Source organism: Microtus pennsylvanicus, chromosome 8 (genome assembly GCF_037038515.1).
Source record: "Microtus pennsylvanicus isolate mMicPen1 chromosome 8, mMicPen1.hap1, whole genome shotgun sequence".
In the NCBI taxonomy this organism is placed as follows: domain Eukaryota; kingdom Metazoa; phylum Chordata; class Mammalia; order Rodentia; family Cricetidae; genus Microtus; species Microtus pennsylvanicus.
This window is the reverse complement of record NC_134586.1, coordinates 69,130,104-69,145,296: the sequence shown is the minus strand read 5'-3', so window position 1 is coordinate 69,145,296 and position 15,193 is coordinate 69,130,104. Positions and strand designations below refer to the sequence as shown.

General features: G+C 37.0%; 1 protein-coding gene across 4 annotated transcripts in view; it reads right to left on the bottom strand.

The window, feature by feature from the left end:
• Ctnna2 (catenin alpha 2) overlaps positions 1-15,193 on the bottom strand; it is a 1,099,183-nt gene that overhangs the window by 26,358 nt on the left and 1,057,632 nt on the right. For all 4 annotated transcript variants that reach the window (XM_075983800.1, XM_075983801.1, XM_075983798.1 and 1 more), the window contains one exon: positions 10,467-10,601. In XM_075983800.1, the coding sequence (XP_075839915.1) occupies positions 10,467-10,601 (135 nt within the window). The remainder of the gene's footprint in view (positions 1-10,466; positions 10,602-15,193) is intronic.

Genomic DNA, 15,193 nt, shown 5'->3' with positions numbered 1-15,193 from the left:
TCTTAGTTATTTATTTTAAATATTTGTAATGTGTCATTGGTTTTAGCTAATAAGCATTGCCTGATATTTTTCTTTGTAAAGAATACACTAGTCAATTATGACTATTATTTTCAAAGCTGATTCTGAAATCTTAGGAACTTGAGTCATCTCATGTGTTTCAAAAATTTAAAGGTCATAAAGATTAATGATGCAATTGCCTATTTTCCAATAAACATCTTTAGATTTTTGGCTACACAATAAAGAAGTTATAATTCTGCACCATTAAAATAAAAGAACACAAATTGAGTTAAGTAGTTTATAAATATGGAAACAGAACATACTGAACTTGGACCAAAATCTTTAAGTATTTCTTAATGTCGGCCTATTGATAATTGGAAACGGAAAACAATTTCAGGAACCCAATGCAAAACTAGGCTGCATCAAAAAGATGCACAATAATACACTGTGCTGACATTTCATGTGAATTTGGTGGGACTGATTGGGAAAATGCCTGTAGTGGTGATATTAGTTAGAACAAGATAACTCAATGACACTGAATGCAAGCCAAAGGACTAGTTCCTTGACAATGTCCATACACAGTCTGTTCAACTTCAACTGAAATTTTGTTGTGTGCTTTTTCCAAGATGTTAAAACAAATGGATGAGGAATATCTTCAAGATAAGACATGAAGTATGTTTAAGGTCAGGCAGAATTTCCTGTCATCACAGCTACTGTGTCATCTGACCAAGGACATATAGAGAAGCTTTTAAATTCTTTGCATTAATGAATCTAACTTAATTGCTAATACAGAAGACTGAAAAGAGACCACTGGAATGATAGGGGTACTTTAAAATAATGATCTGCAGATGCCTTTATAAACTAAATGAACATGAAAAACATGGCCAGGCCAGGACCACACAACTTGACCACAGTGTTATTACAGAAGAAAAGTACCTCAAGATGAGAAGTCTTAATAAACAATCATAGGGGCATGTTTGAATCAGAAGTACCTAGATAAAGGCATAATTGTTTGGTTTGTTTGTATCGTTGTACTATCTTATCTATAGAAATAAGAGCAGAACAGAATAGATACTTCTTTAAAAATGACCCTGACTGACACCTTTCCATCATAGTCACTCCCAGTTGAAAAACAGATCTGCCAAAGAAAATGGATCAATGAGGTTAAAACACAGGTCATAGAAATTTGACAGAATTTCTAACTCCAGTTTCAGTCAACTTCCCTATCAGCAAAGCATCTGAATTGATAAAGGTATTCAGAGAAAAGTAATAAGACAACATATAGTATTAATAATGAGAGGAGTGATTAGCAGTCTCAATTAAGAAAGCTTGCCTTCTAGAAGATAGGATTAAGATGAAGGATTTAAAATGCATATATTACCCAAAAAGAAAGTGATTGCTCAAAATTAGGGTAAGATGATGTGTTCTGAAGCCGTTCAGGAAATCTGAAATAAGAAAACTCCATATTGCCCATCCAGAAGCCTTTCCTATTTATAAGACCATAATGTGTCACATATATCTCTTCTAAGGGCTGTGATCAAAGTCCTATTTGTAAAACATTTAAATTAGGCTGGAGAAAGCACTTGACAAAATCATCTATAGGGACAAAATGTAGACTAAAGGAAGTGAAACACACTTTCATTTTCAGAATTCAGTGAACCAAGAGAAAAACAAAGACAGAGGTAGCCATCAGAAGGTACCCTTCCATCCTAGCAGAGAATCTTGAACATCCCAGCAAGCTGAGAAACTACGTAGAAAAAGAGATGGGATACATAGTCTAATAAAAAACACAACAAACAGAAAATATCCTCCATGGTAATTACTTGCTAGTAAAGACTAAGAAGCTTCGAATGACTTGAGTCAACTCATACTGCTTGCTGTATTTTCACATAGTATACCTGTGTGAAGGTCAATGGATGCTGAATTCAAGAAATCAGAAGCTATCTGATGTGGGTGAGAAATGAAAGAAATTCCTTGATTGTTAGTCTGCCACTGGAAATTAGGCTTACCCCAACACATGTTTTGTATGAAAGCGATCCCATCTCTAGGTTCCCATATTTCACTAACCATGGTCACAGAGCTCATCACAACCTAAGAAACCCTCCATCCAAAATGAGGCATTCTGGTAGAACTTTTACACTAAATCATGAGAACAGTTGCATAAACACTGATACTGCTTAGAAAGCTAATCTTTTCAGAACTTCAAAAGATCTAGTACTGAAAAGAGCCCATCCTGTCAGCTTTGCTGTGTTCTTGGGCTTTTTGTATAATGGAAAAATATACACAAAAAACCACAATGGAATCCCCAGATCATCTTTAGTATATGATTCAATATTGAGTTTCTTAGTTTTATCTACTTGATATTTACATCAAGTTTTATACTTCATCTGTTTCTTTCAGTATTGTTCCTTCAGCATAGAAGTTTTGCTGGGGGCAATTCAGAGTAGAAATGGGGGGGGGAATCACCATACATTAGCAAACAAAGTATTGTTTAGTTATAAACTGATTATAAGTAACTGTTGCAAACACTGATGAATCTTATTGGAAATTTATTGGAAATCTTATTTCTATGCACTTTATTCAGTGAATACCTTGACCTCCAAAAATTATTTGGCTTATGGTCATGGAGCAATAACACATGAAACCGCTCTTATATATTCACAATTGTATAAAAGGTTTCCTTTGCAATGCTTATCTAAGCATTATTTTAAACACTTCTTGTACTGGACACCAAACACGAGGGCCCTGAGCTTGCCAGGCAAATGCTCTACCACTGAGCTAAATCCTCAAGTCCTATTTAAAAGTATTGCTTTAAAAATGAACAATAATGAAGATTTTGAAGTAGAACTTTAAAACAAAAAAGCTACTACATGTAAAACAGTCCTCAGGATTAGAACATTCCTTACATTAACATTTTATAAGGAAGTCTGGCTTCCATAAGTTTGTCTAGGTTCCACAGATATTGCAAGATATAGCCGATTATCTCCCCCTCATTTAGCTAACTCCCATGTATACAATTTCTAAGTTTTTATAAGATATTATTGTTAATCGGTTGCCAAATAATTGTCGGAATATCAGCTGGATTCTAAAACATTCGTTGATAATAGATTAAGGTGTTAATTATTTGTTTTGCTTTTCCTTAGAGGCTCTCACGACTTGAAAAGTGTTAGAGACTGAAAGGAATAAGTGGTGATGCTGAGAAATCTGGGACCAATACATTCTGTTTAAAGCCATTAGCCACTTTTAATCTTATAAACAACAGGGTCTTTGTAATAATTGCTTTTAATTGTCAACTTGATAGGATCAAGAATAATGTGGGAGTTGGACCTCTGGTCACGTCACTGGCGGATTTCCTCGATATTTGTTAAATGCCATAGCAAGACCCATTTTAACTACATATGGGACCATTTTCAGGGCGGGGCATCCAGTATGGCATAACTGGAAAAAGTGAACAAAATCACCATTTGTCCTCTCTGCTTTCCTAGTATTGGGTACACTGTGATCAACTTAGTCAATCTCCCATTGCCTTGATTCCCCCAACATGATGGTTGTACTCTTGATCTGTGATGTATTAAATCTTTTGAACCTTAAACTGCTCTTCGCCATGGTATTTCATTCCACTAACAGAAAATTAAACTAATACAGTCCTCAAAGTAAACTAAAAATAACTAGTCAGTCCTATACAAGTTTAGGTAATGCCACCAAATGAATCTGGTGAAATCAAATATAGCTCAATCATAAGCATGTTATTTGTCTCATGTTCTGGCTTTCCCATAGAGAGTGTCTTCTTTTCAAGTGAGTGCATTAAAACATAGGGTTTTGTATGTATAAAATAATTCACTAATATCACTGCCACTGGCTTCACTCTTTCCATGAGCAATTTCTTTTAATAAGCAGTACAGTGGTTTGAATGAAAAAAAAAAAATCTCTAATAGTATTCGGATGCTTTGTCCACAGTTGTAAGCAATGTATTAAGAATTTATGGAACCTTTAGAAGGTAGAAACTTGTTAGCATTATTACATTACTTACTAGTGGGAGCTTTGAGGGTTTGTCACAGCACCCCACTTCCTATTCTTCCTTCACACTTCCTACTGTTGTGCCTTCCTCAACATTAGACTCTCTCCTTTATGTTGCTTTCGGTTATGGTATTTTATTACAGCAACAGAGAAACAAATGAAAACAAATAAAGCCTATTGGTAACCTAAGAACTCCAGTCACAGAGTATATAACTGAAGAGCCTTGTCGTGTAGAGTAAATCAGTGTCCCATCATCTTTATAGCAAAGGGCTGCTTGAATTTAGACTGGCACTATATCAAGGTAACCAACACCCCAGATCCCTATAACACCCAACACCTAAGGAGAATTTTTAAATTTTTGATTCCCTGGTTTTTCAAAAGTATAAGTTTGATCAGGTTATATGCCATGTTTATGCCCTGGAGAGAATGACATTTTGCTGAAAAAAAAAAGTAACAGTTATTTTTGTCCTAGACAATTTGTGAAAAAAAAATCAATACCTTAAATGCACTGGTATGAATACAAGTACAAAACAGAATGGAGAAATCAGAATGTAAGTACACATTGAAGTTTTGCCATCCTAATAGATCGGAGGTGAGGCTTTAGGGAGAAAGTCTACATCATGTGACAGCTCATATTACCAACAAAATGTGTACTAAGAATTGTTTCCATTTTGTAGTCGATAAATGCCTATTTGGTTTTCTTAGTGCTGCACAGTACATGCTACCCAATATAGATTTATTATCTGGAATTTATGCTATCTTACTCTCTATAAATATATACATGACACAAGTTTGTAGATCAAGGAAGGTAAGTCCTTTAAACTTGAATACTTAATGACCCACTGGTTAGAAGATCAGAATAAAATTCTTCTGAATTGCCATGAATTTCTTAAATGCATATAAGCATACAAATGTGCTTTAATTCCAGGTGGAAATAGCTAGCAATTTAGGTTTTTCCCCCCATTACTGCTATGATTTGATCACTGGAGATAATCAAGAATCGACTATAGCTAGAATCAGAAGATATTTTAAAAACTCCAAAATAGGAGATGCTTAATGCATAAGTCTGCACAGTTGGATGTAATGGTTGTCTCACAGACTATTTCATTCTGTTACAAAATACTACAAAAATGCAGACTTGCTCAAATAAAATGTTGCCCTGATCAACTAGTCATACATACATATTTATATATGTATTATGAATGTATTTATATGACATTACACATTTTCTTTTTTATAAGTTGCTTTATATTAGATTATATATACCAGCCATTGGACTCTTTCATACTGAGGGAGAAAAAGGAAATATGAAGTATATGTGGTTTTTTGGTACATATAAATGTGTATCGCTACTTACATGCTATAGTCAGGATGGACTTGAAATTTAAAGTATTTTATAGAACATTATTCATCACTCACTGTGACTATTCGCCTTCATCTTGTATCTGAATTTGCTAAATGCATAAGGTAAAATATGCACGACAAGAATGACTTTCAACTGGGCCAGTGAGATGGTCAGCCGGTAAACATGCTCAGCACACAAGTCTGATGAACTGAGTTCGATCCCCAGAACCCACTTACAGGTTGAAGAAGGGAACTGATGCCACAAAATTGACCTCTCACTTCCATGCCATTGCCATAGCACATACAGGCACCACCATACCATACATAGTAATGAATAACTTTTCATTGTTTCCTTATTCAGTATACTGAGTGTAGCTCTTAAACGTGATCAGAGAAGTTTCCTTTGTGCAGTGGACTGTGGTTAACACAGAATCTCACAACTGATCAAAGAACCAATAAAAATATCCATGGAGTGCTCAGCCACAAATGAGACATGGATGTCACCACCTTCTCCCAAGGATCAGAGAACATCATGGAAGTGAAACTGTGTCTTATGCACACAGTGGGACCACTGCATTCATATACTTGCTGTTGTGGCCACCTGCACAAGCCCTACAAAAGAGAAAGTCAATCACAACAGTTTCAGCCTAGAAGGCTGAGTAGCTATTCATATGTAGTGCCTTCTGAGGAAGGGAGGATTTGTCTTCTTTAGGGAAGTTCTGGTAGGTTAACTACACTCCAGTGAATGGCCCCATACCCATGAATTTATGTGTAGTACAAGGTGGATTAAGTGGGGTACTTAGAAGAAAGATAAATATATAGAAAGATAAGTACAGACAGACAGACAATAAAGAGAGAGAGAGAGAGAGAGAGAGAGAGAGAGAGAGAGAGAGAGAGAGAAGGAAGGAAGGAAGGAAGGAAGGAAGGAAGGAAGGAAGGAAGGAAGGAAGGAAGGAAAGAAGGAAAAGAAGGCTCGACAGTTCAGAGCACATGGGTTAAGTTCACCCACATGGTGGCTCACAATAGCAACTCCATTCCTAGCAGATCTGAAACTGTCCTTTAGCCTCCATAGACAGGTATGCAGACAAACATGTAAGCATTCACATGTATATATAAAATATAAACCATTTAAAAGTTTGTTTCTTTTTTCAAATAAAGAGAACAAAATCTTAGGAGTTGGCAGGACAAGAGTAGATCTAGATATGTAAAGGGAGGATTTGGTAAACATGATCAAAATACATTGTTGAAAATTCTGAAATAAACAATGCTACATTTTTTAATCCAGATAAGTACTTTATTATAACATGGTCCACTCAATGAACTAAGCAGAGTTCACATGGGACTGAAATGGCAAGCCTGCATGGGTCTATACCAGATTCTGTTTGTATATGTTAAGGCCGTTAGTTTGGTATTTTTGTGGTACTCATAACAGTGGATGTGTCTCTAACTCTTTTGCCTGTTCTTGAGACTCTTTTGCTCCTTGTTCACCACTGATTGGAGGGCCTTCACCTTGTATTATTCTATCTTATTTTGTTCTGTTTGATTGTCATATCTTAGAGGCCTACTGTTTTCTGAAGAGGAAACATAGAGGGAGTTTATCTCAGGAAGAGAGGAAACAGAGGGAGCCAGGAGGAGTGGAGGGATGGGGAACCCTGGTTGGGAAGTATTATAAAAGAGAAGAATCTATTTTCCATTAAAAGAAATAATCAAAGTAACATTTACATTTTTAAAAAACTTTGGCTCAGAGCTCTAAAGAGTTGATACAGTTGGTGAAGTAACTCCCTTACAAGCATAAAAACTTCAGGTCTATCTCCAACACCATGTGTAAATCCAAGCATTGTGGTTTGTGCCTGTGACGTAGACTGGAGGACGCAAAGATAAGTCAGTCTCTGAAACTCATTTCTGGGCCACCCAGCTTAGCCAAATCAATGAGTTTCAGTTTCCCTGAAAGAAGCTTTCTCAAATAAATAAATAAATAAATAAATAAAGGTGGAGAGTGACTGAGGAAAGGCAGCCAGTTTTGGCCTCTTTCCACACGCGTGTTCACACATGTGTACTATTACTCACTTGCACACCTGCACAACACTAGCAGACACTTTAAAAAGACAAAAATACAGTTGCCTCCCACAATGGTGCATTGCTGTCATGTCTAAACAGACTATTACACTAAATTAATTTAGTACATTGTGGTAAAGTTTCTCCCCTGCTCCTTTTTACTTCTTGCTTTATTCCTCTTTTTCCCTTTTATCTTTTTTTCCACCCAAAACAGACTTAAAATTTAAAATAACACTAAATTAAGTTAGGCTAGCTCATACTTAAACTGGGCAATGTCTAAAATCCATCTTTGCCCCAATATTTATAGAATTCTTTTGACTTTAAAAATTGTGTATTATTTTATTTTATTTATAGCTAAATTGAACCTATCAGAACACAAATGTATCTACTACCTTGAAATTTTATAAGAGCTGCACCATTGAGCTGTTCAGAATTGTGTAAGCCAACATAGAAAATAGATTTCCAGCAGAGATTGAGAGCTTTTCAGACAGATGTGAGGATGAATCCCCAAAGATGTTCATCTTGGACTGCTTCATTTCTGTAATTTCTGTCATGACTCAGAAAGAGCTTTTTATGCCCATTCTTTCCTTCTCCACCATTTCAATTCAAAAGCAGACACAGTAAAACAGGCTAATTCCAACTAATCCACATAGAATCACACAAAACATCAATATGCTGACATAGTACATACATGTGTACTTTATTTTAACATGTGTTCACCACGGCAGCATAAAACATGACTTGTATTCTCAAACTCAATTTCTCTTGCAGACTACAGATAACCTATCCAAATCTCTATTTACTTGGCAGAGATGTTGACTTCCTCGAAGTTTTCATATATTTAAAGGAAGAACTCCATGGATATGGGGAATATAAGCAAAAGGACAAAATTATCTCCTTTTTTATTATATGCGAATCAGTGACCTCTCCTAAAACCTGAAGCAATTTTATCCCAATGGAGAACAATGCAAACATGTCCCACAACACTGGTGCAATTTTCTTGGCAAAATAATTGAAAATTTGTGTGTACGGGGTCTCAAATCCTTGACTTTCTGGACTTTGAAGGCAGTCATTTGTGGCTATTTTGCACAGTATGTTCACTGCTTTTTAAGCTTTTTTCCGTTTTAGCTATCAGTGAAAAGGATGAAGACTCATGTGAAAGCAGAAGTGGGAAAGACAGCAGGCTACAGATGCAGATGTGGCACCACACAGCAGTCAAGCTTGGAAACAAAAGCCATGAGGTCGTCCACGTAGGAGCATAACTGAGCAGTAGGACAGCCAATGTTCATAATGCACTTGACTCTGGATTATCATACAGTTCCATAGCATTCCTCTAAAGAAGCCTTCTCCCATGCAAAGATCTATGAACTTTGTCAGTAAGACTCGAGGAAGGAAACAGGCTTCTTGACGGTGTTCTTCATCTCAAACACCTCTGCAAATGCCAACAGTGCGAGTGATTCAAAGCCATGATGGTTTGGACTACATCTACATGACAATAGGACAATGGAAATGAAGCTCTGGAGGCAGTGACAGACAATGGAGGCTGAGAAGTTGATGGACAGCCGCTCTGCTAGGGAAAATATTTGCCCAGGTGAGAGTGATGAAATTGGAGATCCACAAGGATACACTGAGCATCCATGTCAATCCTAAGATTTGAAAAGTCACAAATGGAAGCACATGAGGCAAGCTGAACAGAAAGCACTTGGTTTCACAGGTGCTATGAACAAATGGGAACGAAAGCAGAGTGGTATGGAAAACTGTACCATCAAGGCTAAAGATCAGAAAGGAAGCAAGGGAGATGCAATGTTCTGATCACTTCTTTGGCAAGAGAGAATTGATCACCACCAGATAGACAGAAGGACACACTGCAAGACAGATAGTTCTTGGTTGTGGAAGAATGTTGAAGCAGGACCACTTTGGAAATGCAAAGAGGTGACTGTGCTTTGGGAAGAGGCACAAAATAGCCAACTGACTGAGCTCTAAGGTACGAGTGCATGGAACGGACTTTCCAGATGGGACCTCCATGCCAGCCAGACCAGCTCTTTCCCCAGCTATGTTTTCAGCAAGGCAAGCCACACAGGAACAGAAACACTTGCCTTGAAGATGGTGGATGCTTATCCACAGAGATTGACCAAACAGTAGTGTTGACTCTCCAAGACAACAGAAATGATTTCAGAAGGGACTGAATATTTGCTCACATTCATCATGCTGATAGGGTTTTTGTTCCTGCTCAATCCACAGGTACAGTGGCTGCATCGTGGGTAGCTGGGAAAAGAACTAAAGGTGGCATGGCCACACTTTGGAACATGGAAATCATTATAAGTGACACCCTGTGTTGAGAGAAGGGGGAGGAGGGAGGAGAAGAAGCCAAGGTGAAGAACCTCAACACAAACATTTGGAAATCTTGCCAAGAAACCTTGATTCTTCTAAAAGTTCCTTGAACTTTTTTGTTCCAGTTCTTTGATGGAAATGGTTTAGAAAATAATATTCTTTAAAAAGGGAAATATTAGGGTGATCTACCAAAGAATATATAACAGTGTCTGATAACTATGTAGGGTTTTGGCAACAGCACATCAATATTTATTAAAATGAAACAATTGACTCTCAAGGGTTACTGATAACCTAGTATGCATTGGAACCTGATATATATCTCATTCGTCTCTAACATGTGAACATAGTCCACATTTAGAGAGGCTGGCTCCTGAGCAGAGAATGAAAATTACCAGCACTAACAAAAGGGAAGCTGACTCACAATGAGTAAATATTCAAAAGCCCCCCAATAATTAGAATAGTCACAGCTCGGCAATGAGTTTCCAGACTATGAAATTAGTTTTCTTGTGAAGAATGGAGATTTTACAAGGCTAGTATAAACATGGGGTAATTGGAAAATCAAATTGCTCTTTGTGAGCTATTGTAAGGTCTGGAATAATGGTGATAACAATTTTTTAAGCTGTGAATCACTGTCATTTGGTGTTTTTTAGCAGTACTGTTGCCAAGAACGCTTGCCTTGGAAGTACAGCAGTAGGAACTTGACATTGTGAATCCCAGCTTACCCCTGACACAATGAGCTCTCCTCCCAGATTCTGAACCTCTGCCTTCACTTTGCTGCAGATGTTAAGCTGATGGCAATACAAGGCAATCCGTTGAAGGTAGGCTAATAAATCCTGCTTACATGCTGAATCAGGACACTATAAAACAAAAAAAAAGTGGTATCAATTAGTAAGTGCTCTTCAGTTTCTAACACTTACCGTTTAAAAGCCTTTGGTGTCACATACTTAATTACATTCATTTAACTCTGCTTTTTCGTGATGCACTGGAGAAATGCCACAGTCAACCGTTTCGAGTGGTTAGCTCCACTTTGATAAGATTTTACCCATGAACTCTCAGCTTCTATGGTTGCTTGCCTAAGAACTGCACAATGCCACATGAGTTAACATTCCAGCACGAGTTGAGGGTGGGCTCACAAATTCCTTTCTAACTTTAGCTGAAGAGCTACAGAAAGGCCAGGGCTGTGTTAAGAAAGGGAGTCAGATTTGTTGAATGACAAGTCCCTGGTAGCTACCCGTGCTGTTTATGTCACTCTATACCCATGGGCAACACTAAATATGTGATTTGATATATATGAACACACATGTAATAACAATAAACTATAGGAAGTAACTAAATGAAGAGGATGTGAATTTGACAAGATGAGTTCGGAGGGACACACACAAAAAAAATGATGCAAAAGGTTAGGAAAAAGGGGCTATATCATCAAATGGCATATATATACCAAATTACTCTTTTAAAATGAAAAAACCAGAGGGCCTATTAAGAATGATTTACGAAATCTTATTAGGATACCTGTATTACTTGAGGTTATGTTGTAATTACAAGAAAACTACTATTTTACAGCTTTTTGGTTTGTTTGTATCTAGTTTTCTTCTACTTTTTCAGCATGAAGACACAGAGATGGAAAACTAATGAATACCGAAATGCAATACTTGTGACAGTTTGTTCCTAAGCATGGGGTCATCTGTGGAGGGGGAGATTTCAATTCAAGTAGTTAAACAGAGGACCTTTTTTTTTTCTTTTCCTTTTCTAGGCTGTGCCCCAATTTACTAGGTCTATGTATTTTATAGATTTTCCCTATTTACCAAAAATTTTAGCAGCATACTAAACTTCCGTCACAAGAGAACTCTCAAATGGACTCTGGTCCCTATAACAGAAGGATCTAATAGGCTATATTTAAAACTAGGTAAAATACCCCTTAAGAGTAGCAACAGAGTCCTTCAACTATAGACAGTTCCCTTGGAAGATTAACTTGCAGTGTAATGTAAGTAGATAGATACCCATCAAGTGCACACACAGCTGAGCTATCCATTTCTGTAAATATTTCCAATATCTTTCTAAAATATTTTTTGGCCTTCTATGTCAATGGCTACTGAGTAAATAAATTATTTATTTTGCTATTAAATGTTTAGTTTGAGATGATTCCAGGTTATTGTTCTGGTTAAATTTTGTATTTGTAAATTTATATACCTACATATAAATATACAAATATATTTAGTATTTGTATTTCATATTAATTATATACATATAATATTGGATATATGTGTGTATGCATGCATGCATAATATTAGAACCAAGAGCTGAACTTGAAGCAATTCAATGGTAGAGCATTCAGTTACTCTGTTTACTACAAAAATCATTGTAAATAGCACTCAAATGCTCTATCTCCTAATCTAGAAATAAGTTTAGAATCCTTTCCCTGTCTGTCTGTCTCTCTCTCTCTCTCGTGTGTGTGTGTGTGTGTGTGTGTGTGTGTGTGTGTGCATGCACAAGGTTCAATCCTGTCAAAAACCAACACAGCATAAGAGTATGGGAGAAAGACTGATCTGAATTTTCTATAAGCATCAGGAAGGGAATTCTTTCAACACCATGGAACCATTTATATGATGTAACCATTTATTTAGTAAAAAATAAATAAAAGCATTTCTTTTATACATAACACCTATTGTTGTGATATTTTTCACTAAATGTATTTATCAAGAAAGCATCCCACTGAGACTGTTTTTAGTTTTCTACAAGTACTTAATACTGTAATATTTATCCTACTCCCGAGACCCATATACTGGAATGAATTAACTTTAAAATGATATCTCCCCGGAGGGCTGACAATGGTTTCAATACAAATACCTTACAGCAAATTAAACCTAGAGTTCTATCTCAGTGGAACAGTAATTAAAAATGCAGTGGTCCGTAAAGCATTTATATTGCATGCATATCTCAAATCTTCATAAAAATATTTTCAGGCAAAGTGAAAGCAACCAATCCGGTCCTTGGTAATATTCTGTTCATTATTTAAACTTAGCTAGTAAGAACGTAGCTGGTTTGTTTTATGACCTTTTTAAAGGTAATGACAGAACAATAGAAATTCAGAATACCCTCTATACCTGAAAAAGCGATCCAGGATTTGAAAAAGAAACACACAGTGTAGATAAAACTTTAACAAAATTCCAGATATTTCATAGATAATGACTATAAACATACACAAAAGACATGGGATTATTCTTCATTTACTATAAAAATCAGTGTTAATAGCACTCAAATGTTCTATCTCCTGATCTAAAAGTAATTCCTCCTGTATCTCGCTGTCTGTCTCTGCCCCCTCCCTTATGTGTGTGTGGGACATGCATGCAAGCATGTGTATGTAAGAGTGTGTGTGTATTCATATCGTGTTTACTAGCTATCAAAACTGCTTTGGAAAAATGCCTCAAAATTACATTGCCAATTAAGATCCTAAACAGTAAAAATAAAATAGAAATTAAAACTGCGACTATGGAACTTAACGCACCTAAATGTACTGAGAAATACCTTCTTTTTTATTTTTTATTACTTTATTAATACTAGGAATCAAAATTTCCACTTCCTCCTCTCTACCCACTTCCCTCCTGCTCCCCCACTTACCCTCCTCCCCTGCCCCTCCAGTCCTAAGAGAGGGCAGGATACCCTGCCCTGTGGCAAGTCCAAGGCCCTCCCCTCTCCACCCAGGCCTAGGAAGGTGTGCATCCAAATAGACTAGGATCCCCAAAAGCCAGTACATGCCATAGAGACAAATCCCAGTGCCATCATCATTGTCTTCTCAGTCGGCCACAATTGTCATCCACCTTCAGAGGGTTCAGTTTGGGGGTGGGGGTGGAGTGGGGGAAGGGGAGAGGAAGACAGCAAAGGGAGAAGGGGAGGGTTGGGGAGAACTTGGGGGAGTGGGATGGTTGAAATCGAGGAAGGACAAATATGGGAGCAGGAAAGAAGATACCTTAATTAAAGAAGGCATTATGGGGTTGGCAAGAGGCTTGACTCTAGAGGGGTCCCCAGATGTCCACAGGGATGTCCCCATCTAGAACCCTAGGTAGTGGAGGAGTGGGTACCTGAACTAGCCTTGTCCTGTAGTCAGACTGATGGCTATCTTGAATATCACCATAGAACCTTCATCCAGCGACAGATATATAGAGAGAGACAAAGTCCCATATTGGAGTACTGGACTGAGCTCCCATGGTCCAGTTGAAGAACAGAAGGAAGGAGAATATGACCAAGGAAATCAGGACCACAAGGGGATGATCCACCCACTGAGACAGTGTGCCTGAATTAATGGGAGCTCGCCAAAGCCAGCTGGAATGGGACTGAATGAGTATGAGAAATACTTTCAAACATGGATACTGAGTGTGTAATGAAAAAGCCATTCAAATTCCATTCAATTTTTACTCCCAGAGAAAATAAAATAAAATCCTGTATGAGAAGAGAACTTTTATAGTCACTCCAACATTTCTTGTGGCTCTACACATCCCAATGCCCGCCAACATTCTCAGATTAAGCCCAGGTAGGTCCTCTGCTTTCTTTTTCTCTTGTGTGAGCTCTCTAAAATATTTATGAAAGTTTCTAAAAAAAAATTTCAACCTAATACACTGAAGCCTGACAGTTGATGTAATGCTGACATCAGTAACAGCAAAGGTTTGGTTTTCAATTGCTACAAATGATAGCAATGTTTATTTGGGTAACAAGGAAAATAATCTGAAATTATGATAATAATGAAATTTCCAAACCAGTAAGTTTCTCAGAAACATCCCATTAAGTTACCCATCATGTATAAATACAATTAAAATGGGAAATTTTTAGTTTTTACTGTATGTTCTATATTAGTGGTTGAATCTTCTGGTGGTTGGAGTGGTAAAACTTCACAAGGTCAGTGTATTTACTAGGTATTTTGACGTTAAACTTGGGATGTTGGAAAGAAAGTAAATAGAAGAACAACCTAATGTTAAAAAATAAGAGACTTTTTGTTTTTTTTTTACTGGGGAGCTACCTCCTGAAACACATTCATATTCATTATGGAGTTTCTATGTATTGAGAGTACACATCATTTTTATTTCAGAACCTCATTTTGTATTGTAGAGTGTATATGCTTTGAAGTAGTTCAGACTGTTGACTCTTCTTAACTGCAGTTTGAAGAGATAATCAGTTATCTGGCAATGTCCACTGTCTAATGTACCCTTACAAGGAATGTTCTAGCAGCAAGACAAAGAGATGGGTTCTGAAATTCTAGTTCAAGCCAGTCTGAATGGAAATTGCTGAAATATAATCAAATAGTCTATGTGAAACAGAGAAGACTCCAACAAGGCATCCTGTGAAGACACATGTGAGGCTTTGAGGATTTCATTTCTCTGGGATTTAGTTGACTCTGTGTAAAAGTGTATATATGAAATCTAGATTGTCCTTGGTTATAAGATTAGTCTATTTTACA